The 15356-nt window shown below is 44.3% G+C and overlaps 1 protein-coding gene across 4 annotated transcripts in view; it reads left to right on the top strand.

Annotated features, from left to right (window-relative positions):
- The window catches only part of arhgap39 (Rho GTPase activating protein 39), a 579720-nt gene that overhangs the window by 465276 nt on the left and 99088 nt on the right, over positions 1-15356 (top strand). For all 4 annotated transcript variants that reach the window (XM_069914962.1, XM_069914964.1, XM_069914963.1 and 1 more), the window contains one exon: positions 11382-11455. In XM_069914962.1, coding sequence (XP_069771063.1) covers positions 11382-11455 — 74 coding nt within the window. The remainder of the gene's footprint in view (positions 1-11381; positions 11456-15356) is intronic.

The raw sequence follows: 15356 nt of genomic DNA, 5'->3' as shown, positions 1-15356 counted from the left end.
TGAAATGCTGGCGGTAATGGATGGCCAAGGCTGTGTCTGCTTTTTGAGCAGTTGTTCCTGGAGCAAATGCCCGAGGACATTCGCCTGCTCCTAGTGAATGGCGATTTTGACGATGCTTGTGAACTGGCAGACAACATGGCAGAGCCACCATGGATTTAGTTGCTACACCGCACCAGAGTGCCCGATGGGTCAATGCTCCAGGATGTAGGGCAGTGGCAACAACTGTAGATGACAGTCCGAATAGGGACCACTGGTGTTACTGTCATCAGAGTTGGGGTTCTGCAGCCGGCTATTGAGAAAACCTCCTCTACCTATGGGACTGGCATTCAAGTCGGTGTTTCCTGGTAGACACAGGAGCTGAGGTCAGTGTTTTGCCTTCTACGGGCTGGAATATCCGTAATGGAATGTGTGGACTATCCCTTACAGCTGCTAACAAAAGCGATATTAGAACATAAGGGGTGTGGACTATTACACTTGGATTCGGCCCTCACCGATTTTTATGAACATTCACGTTGGCTGATGTACCACAACCTCTGATAGGCACAGTTTTCCTATGAGCTGACTGTCTATTAGTGGACCTAAAGTGACAGCGGTTGGCTAACTCCAAAACCTTTGAATCACTCACCTTATGTCAGGCCACTCTGGACTCGGTTACTTTTTCCTCGAACGAGTATGCAGAATGTCCAGCCATAGTCACCCCACAGTTCACTGTTATGTTCAAGCCCGAGGGGTCCAGTATCATATCCTCACGAGAGGAGCACCACTGCATGCCAGGATGCATAGACTACCTCCAGACAAACTACGAATCGCTAAAGAAGAGTTCCATAAAATGGAGGACATGGGCATAGTGCGTCGTTTGGACAGTCCATGGACATCTCCCTTGTTCACGGTGCCAAAAGCTACCAGAGGATGGAGGCTATGTGGAGATTATCACCGGTTAAATGACGTCATGACAGCTGACCGGTACCCTGTCCCGCACATCCAGGATTTCACCGCAATCCTAGACAGTGCTAAGATATTCTCCAAAACTGACCTGGTGAGGGGATATCATCAAATTCCAATTCACCCCGACAATGCCCCAAAGATGGCGATCATCACGCCATTCGGCCTTTTTGAATTTCTGCGTATGCTGCTCAGACTTTCTAACGACTTATGGACTCTATGGGTTGCGGCCTCTATTTTGTAGTTATTTACCTTAGCAATATACTGATCACCAACCACTCTCGTCAACTATGCCAACGATTAAGTGACTATGGCCTGATTATCAATCTGGCTAAATGCCAGTTTGGCCTGTCCTCCATCGATTTTCTCGGCTAACTGATTGATCGGCACAGATCGGTGCCACTCCCCACTGAGGTGAAGGCCATTAAGAAAGTTCTCCAGGCCAAACATGGTGAAAGAATCAGTTTTTCTCATCAGCGATCTGAATAATGCGACCCTTTTCCAACTTCTTTCCGGGCAACCCAAAGACCTGAACTGGGATGGGGAATTGATAGCTGCTTTCGATAAAGCCAAGGAATGCTGGCCAACATGACCATGTTGGTACACCCTCAACCCAATGTGCCCACAGCTCTCACTGTTGATGCATCTAACACGGCCGTTGGAGGCGGGCTGGAACAACTGATTGAGAGCAATTGGAAGCCATTGACCTTTTTCAGCAAGCACCTGAGACCTCCTGAGCAAAAGTACAGTGCATTTGACAGGGAGCTTCTGGCCCTTTTCCTGACCATCTGCCATTTCAGGTTCTTTTCGAAGGAAGAGATTCTGTCGTATTTACACACCACAAGGCCCTAATGTTTGCCTTTGCTAAGGTTTTGGACCCATGGTCGATAAGGCAACAGAGGAATCTCTCTTTTATTTCGAATATACCATGTCCATTCGACATATTCCAGGAAAAAAGAATCACATAGTGGATGCATTATCCAGCATATCAGTCCATTCAGTTTACACATGGTCTCCAGGTATAGACTACGTAGCTCTCATGGCAGCACAGCAGGAGGACAATGACATAGCGACCTATCATAGAGCAGTATCCATTCTTAAGCTGGAGGACTTGAGATTCGGACCTTCAACTGCTACAATCCTATGCGGCGTATCCACAAGGCAACTCTGACCAATTATTCCTGTTACTTGGAGACGCCGAGTATTTGATGCGATTCATGGCCTGGTGCACCCTTTCATTTAAGTCACTATGCAGCTAGTAGCAGGAAAATCTGTATGGCACAGCCCACAGAAACAGGTTGCTCACTGGACCAGAACTTGTGTACAATGTCAGACTTCAAAAACACAGCAGCATGTAAAAGCACCGCTCCAATCTTTTCCCCAGTACACAAGTGTTTTGACTACGTACATATAGACATCGTGGGACTACTGCCACCATCACGAGGTGTCAGGTATCTTCTGACAATGGTCAATAGGTTTACGAGATGGCCGGAAGCTGTCCCATTCTCAGACACCTCCACCACGTCGTGCACCAAAGCGTTTATCGTGAACTGGGTGACTCGTTTAAGGTTGCTGGTCGGCATAATCTTAGACAGGGGGGCACAATTCACATCAATGTTGTGGATGGCACGAGCCCGGCTACTCGGCACACAGTTGCTTCACACCACGGCATACCATCCACAATCCAATGGCCTTGTGCAGAGATTCCACCGCTATTTGAAGTCAGCCCTCATGGCGCGCCTCAAAGGCTCGGATTAGATGGATGAATTGCCTTGGGTGATGATGGGCATTCGTACGGCACCAAAGGAGGATATGGCCACGTCTTCTGCTGAGCTGGTGTGTGGGAGTTCATACCAGCAGCAAGAGGTCAGAATGATTCACCCACAGCACTCTTAACACGGCTGTGTGGGAAAGTTGGCACGTTGTCACCTGTTCCTACCTCAAAGTATGGTGCAACCATTTCGTATATCCCAAAGGACCTCAAAGACTGTGAATATATGTACATACAATGGGGCCTGCATCGTGCCCCTCTTCAGCCCCCATACGAGGGTCCATTCAGAGTGATTTGGCACTACAGCGTGATGTGTGTAGTGGACATGGAAGGCAGGCAAGAGACAATCTCGATTGACCGCCTCAAGCCAGCACGTGTATACTTCCAGCAACCAGTGACAGTTGAATGCCCACCACAGAGAGGTCGCCCACCTAAGCAGGCGGACAGAGTATATACAAGGGGTTCATCACCTCCTAACAGTGGTTCTGGGGAGGGGTGTCCTGTAGCAGACTGAACCGCTCGAAACAATGAACTGGCTCATGTAGGTTTGAGTCGGCAAGAACAAGAAGCCCTGAAGTACTGGGCTTGCTGCCAGTCATCAAAGATGATGTCATTTCCGAGCCAAGCATCATGAAGGCTGTCGGGATCGAGGGTGATTTAAAAACATGCATCAGAGTTGAGTAAGGCAGTTGGTCTTAACTACAACAACTGGAGAGTTTAATTCGTCACTAAATGACTCCATCCCCATGAAGTCTCTTCGAAACATACCGTCTTTGAAAAGGCTTTCCTATCTCTTCGATAGGATTTCCATGAGTCCCTCTCTCACTGCTCCTCTTCTGTGGTTTCTGCTCCTCTCGGGCTCTTTGACCATGTCCTGACCAAGACTCACTCCATCCTCTCCCAAGTTCACCAATCCCACACAGGCCTCTGTCCTACCCCTTCCACACTTCCTTCATTACATTGGCTTCTCATCTCCACATTCTCAGCCTTGATAAAGGGTCCAACCATTATTTTTCTCCCGCTGATGCTGTTCGACCTGCTGAATTCCTCTGTTTCATATGTTTCATATGTTCAACCAGGAAATAATTCCAAGGTTTACCGTTCTACTTCCATGGAAACAGTAAACTACTTTTGAAACTAAACTCTTAAGTCATGTCTGAGGGCGGCATAGTTAGGACAATATACAGTGTTTGAATCCCATGGTGTCTGAAGGAGTTTGTTGGTACATTTTCCCCGTGTTTGCATGGGTCTTCTCCAGGGGCTACGGTTTCCTCCCACCCTTCAAAACATACCAGGGGGTTGTAGCTCAACTGGGTGTAATTGGGTGGCACGGACTCGTGGGCCGATAGATCCTGATAGTGAGCTGTTTGTCTAAATTTAAAATAAAATAACATTTATTTTTCATCAACTTGAAATGTGGAGATTCATCATTCTCCTCTCCCACCGCAACTCCTCACTGGCAGGAATCTTGGAATTTTACAGGACATAACTGGAGCATGCAAAGTACCATTAATCCAGTGCTGGGTGGACAGTCATAAAAAAGAACGAGGTCTGTGCTGCTTTTTAATCCAGAAAGACAATAATCTGAGGAAGTACTACAATTGCAAAACCCTGACATCTGCAGTACGTTTTGTTCACAGCAAAGTACTGTTAGAGATTTTAGGAATGGAAGTGTTTGTGGTTCAAATTTGAACTGATGTGACATGCCCAGTGAAGCAGTCTGATGGATGGCACTGTGATTGCTATTAATGGAAGACACTGTTCATCCGTTAACATTATGCTGGAAGCCTTTCTCCCCACAATGTGGAAATGGACCCAATCACTGCGTCCAAGATTGATCTAAGAACATAGAACAATACAGCACAGGAACGGACCCTTCAGCCCACACCTCTGCACCGAATATGATCCCCAATTTAAATGAAAACTTTGCTGCTTGTATGCCATCCCTGTCCCTGCATAGGACCAGAGGGCACAATTTCAGGATTGAAGGGCTTCCATTTAAAACCGAGATGCGGAGGAATTTCTTTAGCCAGAGAGAGAACCTCTGGAATTTGCTACCACGGCCAGCTGTGGAAGCCAGATCGTTGGGTGTATGTAAGGCAGATTGATAGGTATCTGAATAGTCAGGGGATCAAAGGTTATGGGTAGAAGGCCGGGGAGTGCGGCTGAGTGGGTGAAAAGATCAACTCATGATGCAATGGTGGAGCAGACTTGACACGCCAAATGGCCTACTTCTGCTCCTATATTCATCTAGAAGCCTCTTTAATAGTACAATTCTATCTGCTTCCACCCCCACTCCAAGCATCTGCTACTCTCTGTATCAAAAAAAACACTGCCCCACACATCTTTAAACTCCCCTTCACCCCCCACTGCCTTCGCCTTGAATGCATGCCCTCCAGCATGTGGCATTTTTACCCTGGAGATAAGTTCCGACTGTCCACCCTGATCAAACCCTCCAATAATTTGATAAACTTCCACCAGATCATCACCTTCAGGACCTTTTCCTGAAAGTTGGTGACTGGTGTTCCATTTGACATGGACCTTGTAAGAGTCCTGTTTTGTCTTTATCACAGTGGAGAGTAATTGAAAGCAGAATCCAGGTGTTCATCACACCCCTCACATGTTGTAAGCAGCTAGTCCATGTTGGCATGAGTGGCACTGATAAAATCAAGAACAAAGCTCCGAGAAATTGATCAGCCCCAGTGTAGGTTATCATAGCATGTATGTCACAAGTCACTTCCCGAATGGCATTTCAATCACTAATGATGTGCACTCTAATTAGAACAATGTCCTGGTCACGCTGTATACGATTGAACATTTATGACATGAAACCAATTATAACATGAGACTGCACAGTTAGCGGAGCGGTTAGTCCAATGTAATACAGCGCCAACGACCGGGTTTGAATCCGGCACTGTCTGTAAGGAGTTTATACATTCTCCCCATGTTCTGTATGGGTTTCCCTCAGGGTTCTCTGATTTCCTCCCACCTTTTAAAACGTTTGAAGTTGTAGCTTAATTGGGTGTAATAAAGGCAGCACAGACTCGTGGGTCAAAAAGGCCTGTTGCCGTGCTGTATGTCTAAATTTTTAAAAATTATGAGCTCCAGTACATATTAAGTCACTGAATACATTCATTTTCTGTCACAAACTTCCTGTGCTCTACTGTTTTTGTTTGAAGTAATAAGATATTTTGAACGGGTAATTGGTGCTGAAGCAACAGTACAGCTCGAGGATTACACAGAACACCATAGAATGAAGGAGAGAGGTCGCAACCTCTCCCGCCACTTTCTGAAATTACTGCTTCACGTTGCAGTAAACTTCCAAGCACAATGGAAATCCCTAGACACGATGTGTGGAACCTGAGTAATTAGTTGCTCAATGGAATGGGTAAGTAAGGATCATTAAATGATGTATTTCTCACCTACATGTTCCAGAGTTGGCCACTAGAACATGCTTGGAGCCTCATTAATCTAAGAATATTGAGGCCAGTCCCACAGTATGGTTAAACAGGCAGCCACAAACAATGGATTTCCATACTGAGACTGTACAAAATGGTACTGAAATTGGCCTGGCAAATGTTCATTTTAAGATGCATGTAAATCACGAACATTTGGGAGAGATATTTGTCGGTAAGCAGTAAAGATAACCAGTTTATTGTCATCATATATTGTACAGTGTATTAGATACACCAAAATTCATACTTTCTGCAGCCAAACTGATACTTCAAAAAAAGACATTAATAGTGTATTTAATTTGAATTTTATGAACCCGACCCCTATCTGGAGTTTATGCCTTCAGGTGACAAATACAATACTCCTTCACCCTCACCTTCTGGATCTTGGCACAGTGGTTCTTCAAGGTTACAATATTCTTTTATTCGCATAGTGCCTTTTGCCTGCCATAAGGGCCGACAAAGAGTCACCGTTATTTTCGCCCCTAACAGTGAGAGCAAGAGAGAAGCAAAAGAGAGTCCCTTCAGAGTTACTGAGTGGATTTTGCCTCTACCACTCCCACGACCTAGTCAGGCATCTTTATTTTGAACTGGCCACTTTTACACAGGGTAAATTGTGTAAAAAAGATCCAAATTCATGATCTTGGAATGTCTTTCAGTACCTTACACCCAGTGAAGTTACTGTTATAATTTTATAAGTTGGCAACTTGTTTCTGAACAGCAAGCTCTAGCCAACAGACGATGACCAGATTATTTACTTCTAATGGTTATGTTTTTGATTGGACATTGGTGAGAACTTGTTTGCTTTTCTGCAATTCAGTCCTCTAGAATCTTTCACATCCAGCTGAACAGGTCTTGACATCTCTGTACATTTGACAGATCATCTCTTCCTTGGGGGATGGGGGAAGACTTGCTTGCACTGGGTCTCACAGGTTTTGAGTTGCTTTACAAGCCGTCACTGGAGCCATAGGTTCTTCCTCCGATGGGGCAAGAAGCACCAGATTGGGTGGGTGGTCTACTTTTTCCACTGTTTATGGTTGTTTCTGGTGCAAAACCTCGAGGTCCTCAATACCATCCCAGATGCAGCCTGCATCTCAGCCCGAGATTCCCAGGATTCTTCGCAAAGTCTCTTCCTGTGTCTGCCTGGTCTTAACTTCCAATGACAGGTCTCATGTCTATGGCGGATACCATCTCACTGAATCTTCACAAAACCCTGGAACACTGGAACAGCAAAGGTGCATACATCAGGATGCTCTTTATTTATTACAGTTCAGCATTTAATACTATTATCCCCTCCAAACTGATCAATAAACTCCAACACCTGGCCTGAATACCCCAGTGGATTCTGGATTTTCTCACCTCTAGACACCAATCAGTTCAGATTGGCAAAAACATCTCCACAATCTCCATCAGCACCGGAGCACCACAGGCTCCTGTTCTACTCACTGTACACCTATGACTGTGTAGCTAAGTACAAGAAGACCATATATAAGGGGGTGAGTCAACATTCAGTTTAAGTACAGTTTACTGGCCCTCAGAAAAGAATCTCAGGGTTGTATGTCACGTCATGCATGTAAAAACAATGCTGGAGAAACTCAGCTGGCCAAACAGTGTACTTTATATAGCAAAGATATATGACCAACGTTTTGGGCTTGAGTCCTTCATCAAGGTATGAAAAAAATGTAGACAGGCACCTGAACAAAATGATGGGTAGAGGCAGGGGGAGGAGCACAGGCCCAAAGGCAGGAGGTAACAGGTGGATAAGTGGGGCAGGGCATACCAGCAAGCAGGGAGAGGAGGGTTAGTTCTATGAATGTCATGAATGTACTCTGTATAATAAATGTGAACTTTGAGTCTGTTTCTAAAGTCCAGTGTTGTGACGTCACGAATGGAGTGTAACCAGGGTGGTAGTACTGAGGATGTTGGCCTAGAAGTTATTTTGCTTACACTTCGAGTGAACCTGGAGAGTTATGTGGAAAGGGCTCTGAGATGCCTGCTGTAGCTTGTCCAGATCTTGAAAGCATACAGTAGAACTACCTGAATGGCCATGGGCTCTGTGGCAGTCTGAGTTCTTGATCCATTGATCACAGGGAGTGTGCCTCTAGCTCACTCTGCTCAGGATGTATGACAGGCCACTGAATGGTCACTAGGAGAGAGATATGCAGGCATTTCACAGAGAAGTGTAATAGTGCAGCTCTAGTAATCTCATTAATTGGGAAAAACCAAGAGGGAACAGAGTTTTCAAAAACTTATCTTGGAGAGCTTTGGTGCCAGTATTCCTTGGGATGTACCCAGGCAATAAGAGGGAGTGTCAATGAGAGAGCCTTACGCAAATTGTTACCATCACTCTATTATGGAGGACACAAATTGACAGATTGGGGTCCTGATTTAGGGGAAGACTGGTTTCAGTAGGAAAAGACTGAACCCAGCAGAAGTGGACACAGTGCAGCTGTATCAGATTTGTCTCTTGGCCCATAGGAACTGTAGAAAAATGATATAGTGAGAAGTCAGATCGAAGGTGTTCCCGTAAGGGTGGATGATGTCCAACAAGACCAAGGAACCTAGAAATAAAAGGGTATCAAGGGTTAGATAAAGAAAAAAAGGTAGCTTTTGGTCGATTTCGAGTTATTGTCCAGGTACCAAGGTATAATGCGTGCAATCCACTGGTCAACCCATACATTATACAGCAGATAGACACAGTACAGTGTGCAGAATTACAGATTTCAGATTTCTTGTCAGAGTATGTACATGATGTCACATACAACCCTGAGATTCCTTTTCCTGTGGGCGCAGCAGAATCACCACTTATTGATGGTGCAAAATTAAACTGTACACAGCGTATACATGTAAACAAATAAAGAACTATACACAGATAACAAGTGTAAACAAACTGTGCAATACAGAGGGAATAAAGAAAATCAATAAAGTGCACAAGTCAGAGCCCTTAAATGAGTCCCTGATTGAGTTTGTTGTTGAGGAGTCTGATAGGGGAGGGGGAGCAGCCGTTCCTGAACCTGGTGGTGTGAGTCTTATGGCACCGATACCTCTTTCCTGATGGTAGCAGCGAGAACAGAGCGTGTGCTGGATGATTGTGGATCCTTGGTGATTGCTGCTGCCTTCGATGGCAGCGTTCCCTGTAGATGTTCTCGATAGTGGAGAGGGTTTTGCCTGTGATGTCCTGGGCTGCGTCCACTACATTTTGGAGGGCTTTACACTCGAGGGTATTGATATTCCTATACCAGACCGTGATGCAGCCGGTCAGCACACTTTCCACCACACCTCTGTAGAAATTGCCAGGGTTTCTGGTGTCTTACCAAACCTCGACAAACTCCTGAGGAAGTAGAGGCGCTGACGTGCTTTCTTCACGATGCCATTGGTGTGTTGGGTCCAGAAAAGATCCTCCAAGATAGTGACTCCCAAGAACTTAAATTTGCTCATCCTCTCCACTTCTGACCACCAATGATCTCTGGACAGTGTACCTCTGGCTTTCCCTTTCTAAAGTCAACAATCAGCTTCTTACATTGAGTGCAAGGTTGTTGGTGCACCATTCAGCCAGGTTTTCAATCTCCCTCCTGTAGGCTGACTCATCATTTTTCATTATACAACCCACTACCATGGTATCGTCAGAAAATGTGTAGATAGTGTTATTGTCGTACCGAGCTACACCGTTGTAGGTGTAAAGTGAGTAGCTCTGTGGTACTCTGGTGTTGATGAAGATTGTGGAGGAGAAGGTCTTACCAATCCTCATTGATTGTGGTCTGGAGGTGAGGAAATCCATGATCCAGTTACACAGTGGGGTGTTGACTCCCAGGTCTTGGAGTTTGCTGCTCAGTTTTGAGGGGGGGATGGTGTTAAATGCCGAACTGTAGTCGATAATCTGCAGTCAGCAAATGTAGAGAGATCAATTAGAACAGAGAAAAACTAACATTCGTTTACAAGTATGAGGTTCATTCAGGAGTCTGATAATGGCAGGGAGGAAACAGTTCTTGTATCTGGCCATGAGTGATTTCATACTTGCACATCTTCTTCCCAATGAGAGCCTGGCCAAGGTGGGATTTTGGATGCTTTGCTCAGGCATTGGGAAGTGTAGATTGCCTATAGAAGGCAGAGAGTTGGGAATTTTGACAACCAGAGTGCTGTTCACAATATACATTCATGATTTGAAAGAGGGGAATGAATGTAGCATATCTAAAGAGTGATGATGTTAAATTGAGTGGAAAAATGAATTGTGCTGAGTCTGCAGAGGGATATGGATAGGTTAAGTGAGTGGGAAAGAGTCTGACAGATGGAGTACAATGTTGGTAAATGTGAGGTCATGCACCTTGGAAGAAAAATGTAAGATCAGATTATTGAAAGATTGCAGCACGCTGTTGTACCGAAAGACTTCAAAATACTTGTGCAAGAATCGCTAAAGTTTGGCTTGCAGGTACAGCAAGAAGGAAAATGCAAAGTTACCCTTCATTGTTGGAAGGTTTGAATTTAAGAACAGGGAGGTTCTGTTGCAACTTTACAGGGTACTGGTGAGGACGCATCTGGAGTACTGCGTGCATTTCTGGCCTCCTTACTGGCTTTGGAAGCAGTGCAGAAGAGGTTCATCAGCTACAAGAAGAGGTGGAGTCACCTGGGACAAAACTGTTGGAATTCAGAAGAATGAGAGGAAATCATACAGAAATATAAAATTATGAAGGAGATAGATAAGATAGAGGCTGGAAAGTCGCAGGGAAATAGGATGAGAACTAGGGGACAAAGCCGTAAGTTGCAGGAGAATAGATTTAGAACAGAGATGAGGTCACAGGAGGTGATTAGTGGGAAGGGATGACTGGATGAGGCAATGCCGACCCAATTACAGGTGACTCTAATGTTCTGGAGTTTGTAGATATAGGTCATGCCTCCAATCCAGCTTTGTAAGTTGATGTTGATGGAGATCTCTTTTCAATGTAACATCAACAACTTGTCAGTAAAAGTAGAGTACACGCACACATTTTTTCTTTCTCTCTTACAATCACTCACTTTCTCTCTCATTCACTCACACACACACACCCACACACTCACTCTCTTTCTCTCACTTACACACACCTCTACACACATGCGCACACATGCGGGCACAAACCTACACACGCCCATGCTCACACACGTGCACACAAAACTTTTTATTCCTTTGTTTGACTCTAGCGTTCATTTCCTTATCTAATGGTTTTTCTGTTCCTCTTTGGTAGGTGTTGCCATTAGCACATATGCCAAGTACTGCTACCGTAAACTACAGAAATCAGCCCTGACCGGAGCAAAGAAGGTAATTGTGTTTGCTTATTCTCTTTCCTGATAAGAATTGTATTAAAATGTAAATCTTTTTTTTGTCTTCCTGCCAAAATACATGAAAGTTCAAAATTGCTAAAGGTTTGGAAGGAACATGACTATGGGGGAAGAGAGCATAAGTAATATGAGATGTATTGATTATTGAGATGGGATTAATTTCAAGGAGGTGATTGCAGTTAAACATGACAGTGTGCAGATGCCAGAGTTGAGTGCAATACTCAAGCGTGCTGGAGAAGCTCACATAACCAACACATTGAGCCTGGGCCCTTCATCAAGTTTTAGAAAAACAAGCTGACACCTGAATAAAATGGGGGATGGATAGGTGGAAGGAAGAGAAAGGGGGAGGAGTGCAGGAAAACAGGTAAGAGGTCAGAGGTGCATATGGGTGGGAGGTGATAGGGCAGTGGTTCTCAACCTTTTTCTTTCCACTCACATCCCACTTTAAGTCATCCCTGTGCCATCGGAGCTCTGTGATTAGTCAGGGATTGCTTAAGGTGGTCTGTGAGTGGGAAGGGAAGATTGAGAATCACTGCTCTTGACCCAATTGATACTGAAATATTTTGCTTGAGAAAAATTGTCATTGGCCCATTTCCTTTGGAGTTCTGAAACCGTGCACATAGCGAGTCCATGAGGGACGATTAAAACAGTGGGTTTCAACTTTTTTCTTCCCACCCACATCCCACCTTAAGCAATCCCTGACTAATCACAGAGCGAGCACCGATGACAGGGGGATTACTTAAAGTGGTAGGTCTGGGAAAGGAAAAAAAACGTTGAGAACCACTGTGATAGGGGAAAGGGAAGAGGGAAGGGAAGCTGGAGGAAAGGAGGCAGGGGAAGGGAAAGAGAGAGAGAGACTCGGGGAGGGGGTTAAGGGGAATTGAGGAAGTTGAGGTTAATGTTGTCTGGTGACTGCAATGTGATCTTGAATGGCAGTTTGATCAAGACATTACCCTCTTCACTCTGACTCGGTGTAGAGGTTGAAGAAGTGATGTAGCTAACAGAGATCTCTCTGTGTTTGCAGGTTTTGTGAGATGGTCTCTGCTTTCTGCCTAAAGGCTGGTGAAATTGTGAATTGATTACTGAGTGGCAAGGTTGAGGCATTGTGTTGATGCAAAGTGCTTGTGTCCCCAAACTCCCTTGTCTTCGTTCTTCCTGAGTAACACCTGATCGTGCGTAGTTCCCTCAAGAATGGAAACTTGGCAGAGTGGTCTTTCCACATTGAGAGTCTGCAGGGTAAAACACACCTTTCTCGCCAATTTCTACCAACATGTTTGCTCTAACTCCGAACTAATGGCCAAATGGCCTACATCTGCTCCTATATTAGTGGTTCGCAACCTTTTTCTTTCCATTCACATACCACCTTAAATAATGCCTTACTAACCGCAGAGTACCTACGGCATGCTATGCCATAGGTGCTGTGTGGTTTGTAAGGGATTATTTAATGTGGTATATGAGTGGGGGGAAAAAGTTGATATTCACTGTCCTATATTTTATGGTCTTAATTGCAAGGAATGACTAGTATTGGACACCTATCATATTGTTTTGTATATTTTAGACAATTATGGGGTAATTTAATTGACGAGTTTAAGACAAATAAATCTTTTACTGAGACTGTGGGTGCCTGGAGCTTTTCTTTAGAGCAGTGGTTCTCAACCTTTTTTTTCCACTCATATACGACCTTAAGTAATCCCTTACTAACATCCATGAGGAGCACCTGTGGCATCCTCTGTGGATTACTTAAGGTGATATGTGAGTGGGAAGAAAAAGATTAAGAACCACTGGTCTAGAGAAAGGCTCCAGGTGCCTACACTCTCTGCAAATCTCATTGGGTATATTTAAGGCAGAGATTGATAGCTATCTAAATAGTCAGGGTATCAAAGATTACGGGGAGAAGGCCGGGGAGTGAGACCTGTCTTTTTCCATAATTATCTTTCTAGATTCTATCAATGAAAAAAAAAATACAGATACTGTAAATCTTAAACAACAAAAACTCAGTAGTTGAAGTTTGTCTTTCCACAGATGCTCCCTGAACCGCTCCCTTTGGTTTTAGGATTCTACTTACATGTAGGAAGCCTGATATCCCCCAGCCAAGAAAAACTCATTCAGAATCAGAATCGGGTTTACTGTCATGAACAGGTGTCATGACATCTGTTGTCTTGCCACTGGAGTATGGGGCAAAATTACTTTAAAATTAAATTCCAAAAATATGAGATTTTAAAAAAATTAATAGTGGTGCAAGAAAAGAGAAAAAATGAAGTTGTGTCTGTGGTTCATTGTCCATTCAGAAATCTGATGGTGGAGGGAAAGAAGATGTTTTGTAATGTTGAGTGTGTGTGTTCAGGTTCCTGTACCTCTTTCCTGGTGGTAGCAGTGAGAAAAGGGCATGACCTGGGTGGTGAAGGTCTTTGAGGATAGATGCTGCTTTCTTGAGGCACCGCCTCTTAACCTTTTAGACTCCATGCCGATTTTTCAGGGACTTCCAGCAAGTGCATATATTCCATGTTCCCGTTTTCCAGGACTGGTTTTATACCAAACCACCAATTGGTTCATATTGGTGTTTGCACTGTAGTTTACCCATTGTCCCAGTCCGGAATATATATTATGAAAAGATAGTTAAAAATGACATTAATGGAAGGAAAAAGAATGCCCATGATGGCAATGGCCAAGTTTAAAACCCTCTGGATACACCTGAGCAAATTTACAAGAGTCTTTGATGACTTACCAAATCTTCTCAAGCTCCTGATGAAATATAGCCACTGGCGTGCCTTCTTCATGAATGTATCGAAATGATGTTCCCAGGAAAAGGTCTTCAGAAACATTGACACCCAAGGATCTGAAGTTTTTACCCTCTCCACTGCTGACCCCTTGATGAGGACTTGTTTGTGTTCTCCTGGCTTGCCCTTCCTGAAGTCCCCATGGGGAGTCAGACCTTGCTAGGTTGAATGATTAAGTTATCTCAAACTGCCTGGAGCTATAAAAATTGTCTCAGAACAGGTCTGAGGGACAGAATGACCTAACCCTGCTCTTTTAACCCACGCTCATGCTGATCCAGAGAATTCAAGCTGGCTGCAGAAATCCATGGAAGGCTATCCTGTTCAGCAGTAGATGTAATCCTGTCATCCTACATTCCACAATTCCAATGCCAACTTTTCAAACATCAAACAAGAGAAAATAATTCCAAACCGTGGCCTGGGAGTTGCCTCTAATTAGTGTTTGTTAAGGCCCACTTTAATGAGGAGCAAATGTCTAATTGGCTAATCAATGCAGAGATGGGAATAAAATCATTGCAGATTTATTCATCCAGGTTTAAGAGTGAATAGAGAGCATTCACTTGAAGATCTGAAAGACAGTCAATAGAATTGTTTTACGGCCTTTGTTTCTCAGATTTTCAAAACATTTTTCATGAAACAGATTAATCATACTCACTGTGGATGGGTAGGATTGACACTAATTGGTGCACAGTAAAGTTCAGGAAAGGAAATTAAATAACAAGAATTGTGTTCAATTTGAGTTGCCTCTTTACAGAAAGAGAGGGTGTGGAGGAGATTTACCAGGATGTTGCCTGGATTGGAGAACATGTCTTAAGAGGCAAGGTTGACAGAGCTGGGACTTTTCTCATTGGAGCGGAGAAAAATGAAAGGTGACTTAATAGACTTGTCTAAGATGATGAGGGGCTTAGTTAGGGTGGACAGCTGACACCTTTTTCCCAGGGCGACAGTAGCAAATACCAGGTTTGTTTAAGGTGAGTGAACGAAAGTTCAGGTGGGTTATTCACAAAGAGTGGTGGGTGTCCAGAATGCATTGCCGGGACTGGTGGCGGAGGCTGGTAAAATAGGGGAATTTAAAAGGCTATTAGACAGGCACATGAAAATAAGTGC

The sequence above is a fragment of the Narcine bancroftii genome, chromosome 1, assembly GCF_036971445.1.
Source record: "Narcine bancroftii isolate sNarBan1 chromosome 1, sNarBan1.hap1, whole genome shotgun sequence".
Classification (NCBI taxonomy): Eukaryota; Metazoa; Chordata; class Chondrichthyes; order Torpediniformes; family Narcinidae; genus Narcine; species Narcine bancroftii.
This window is presented reverse-complemented; position numbering and strand designations above follow the sequence as displayed.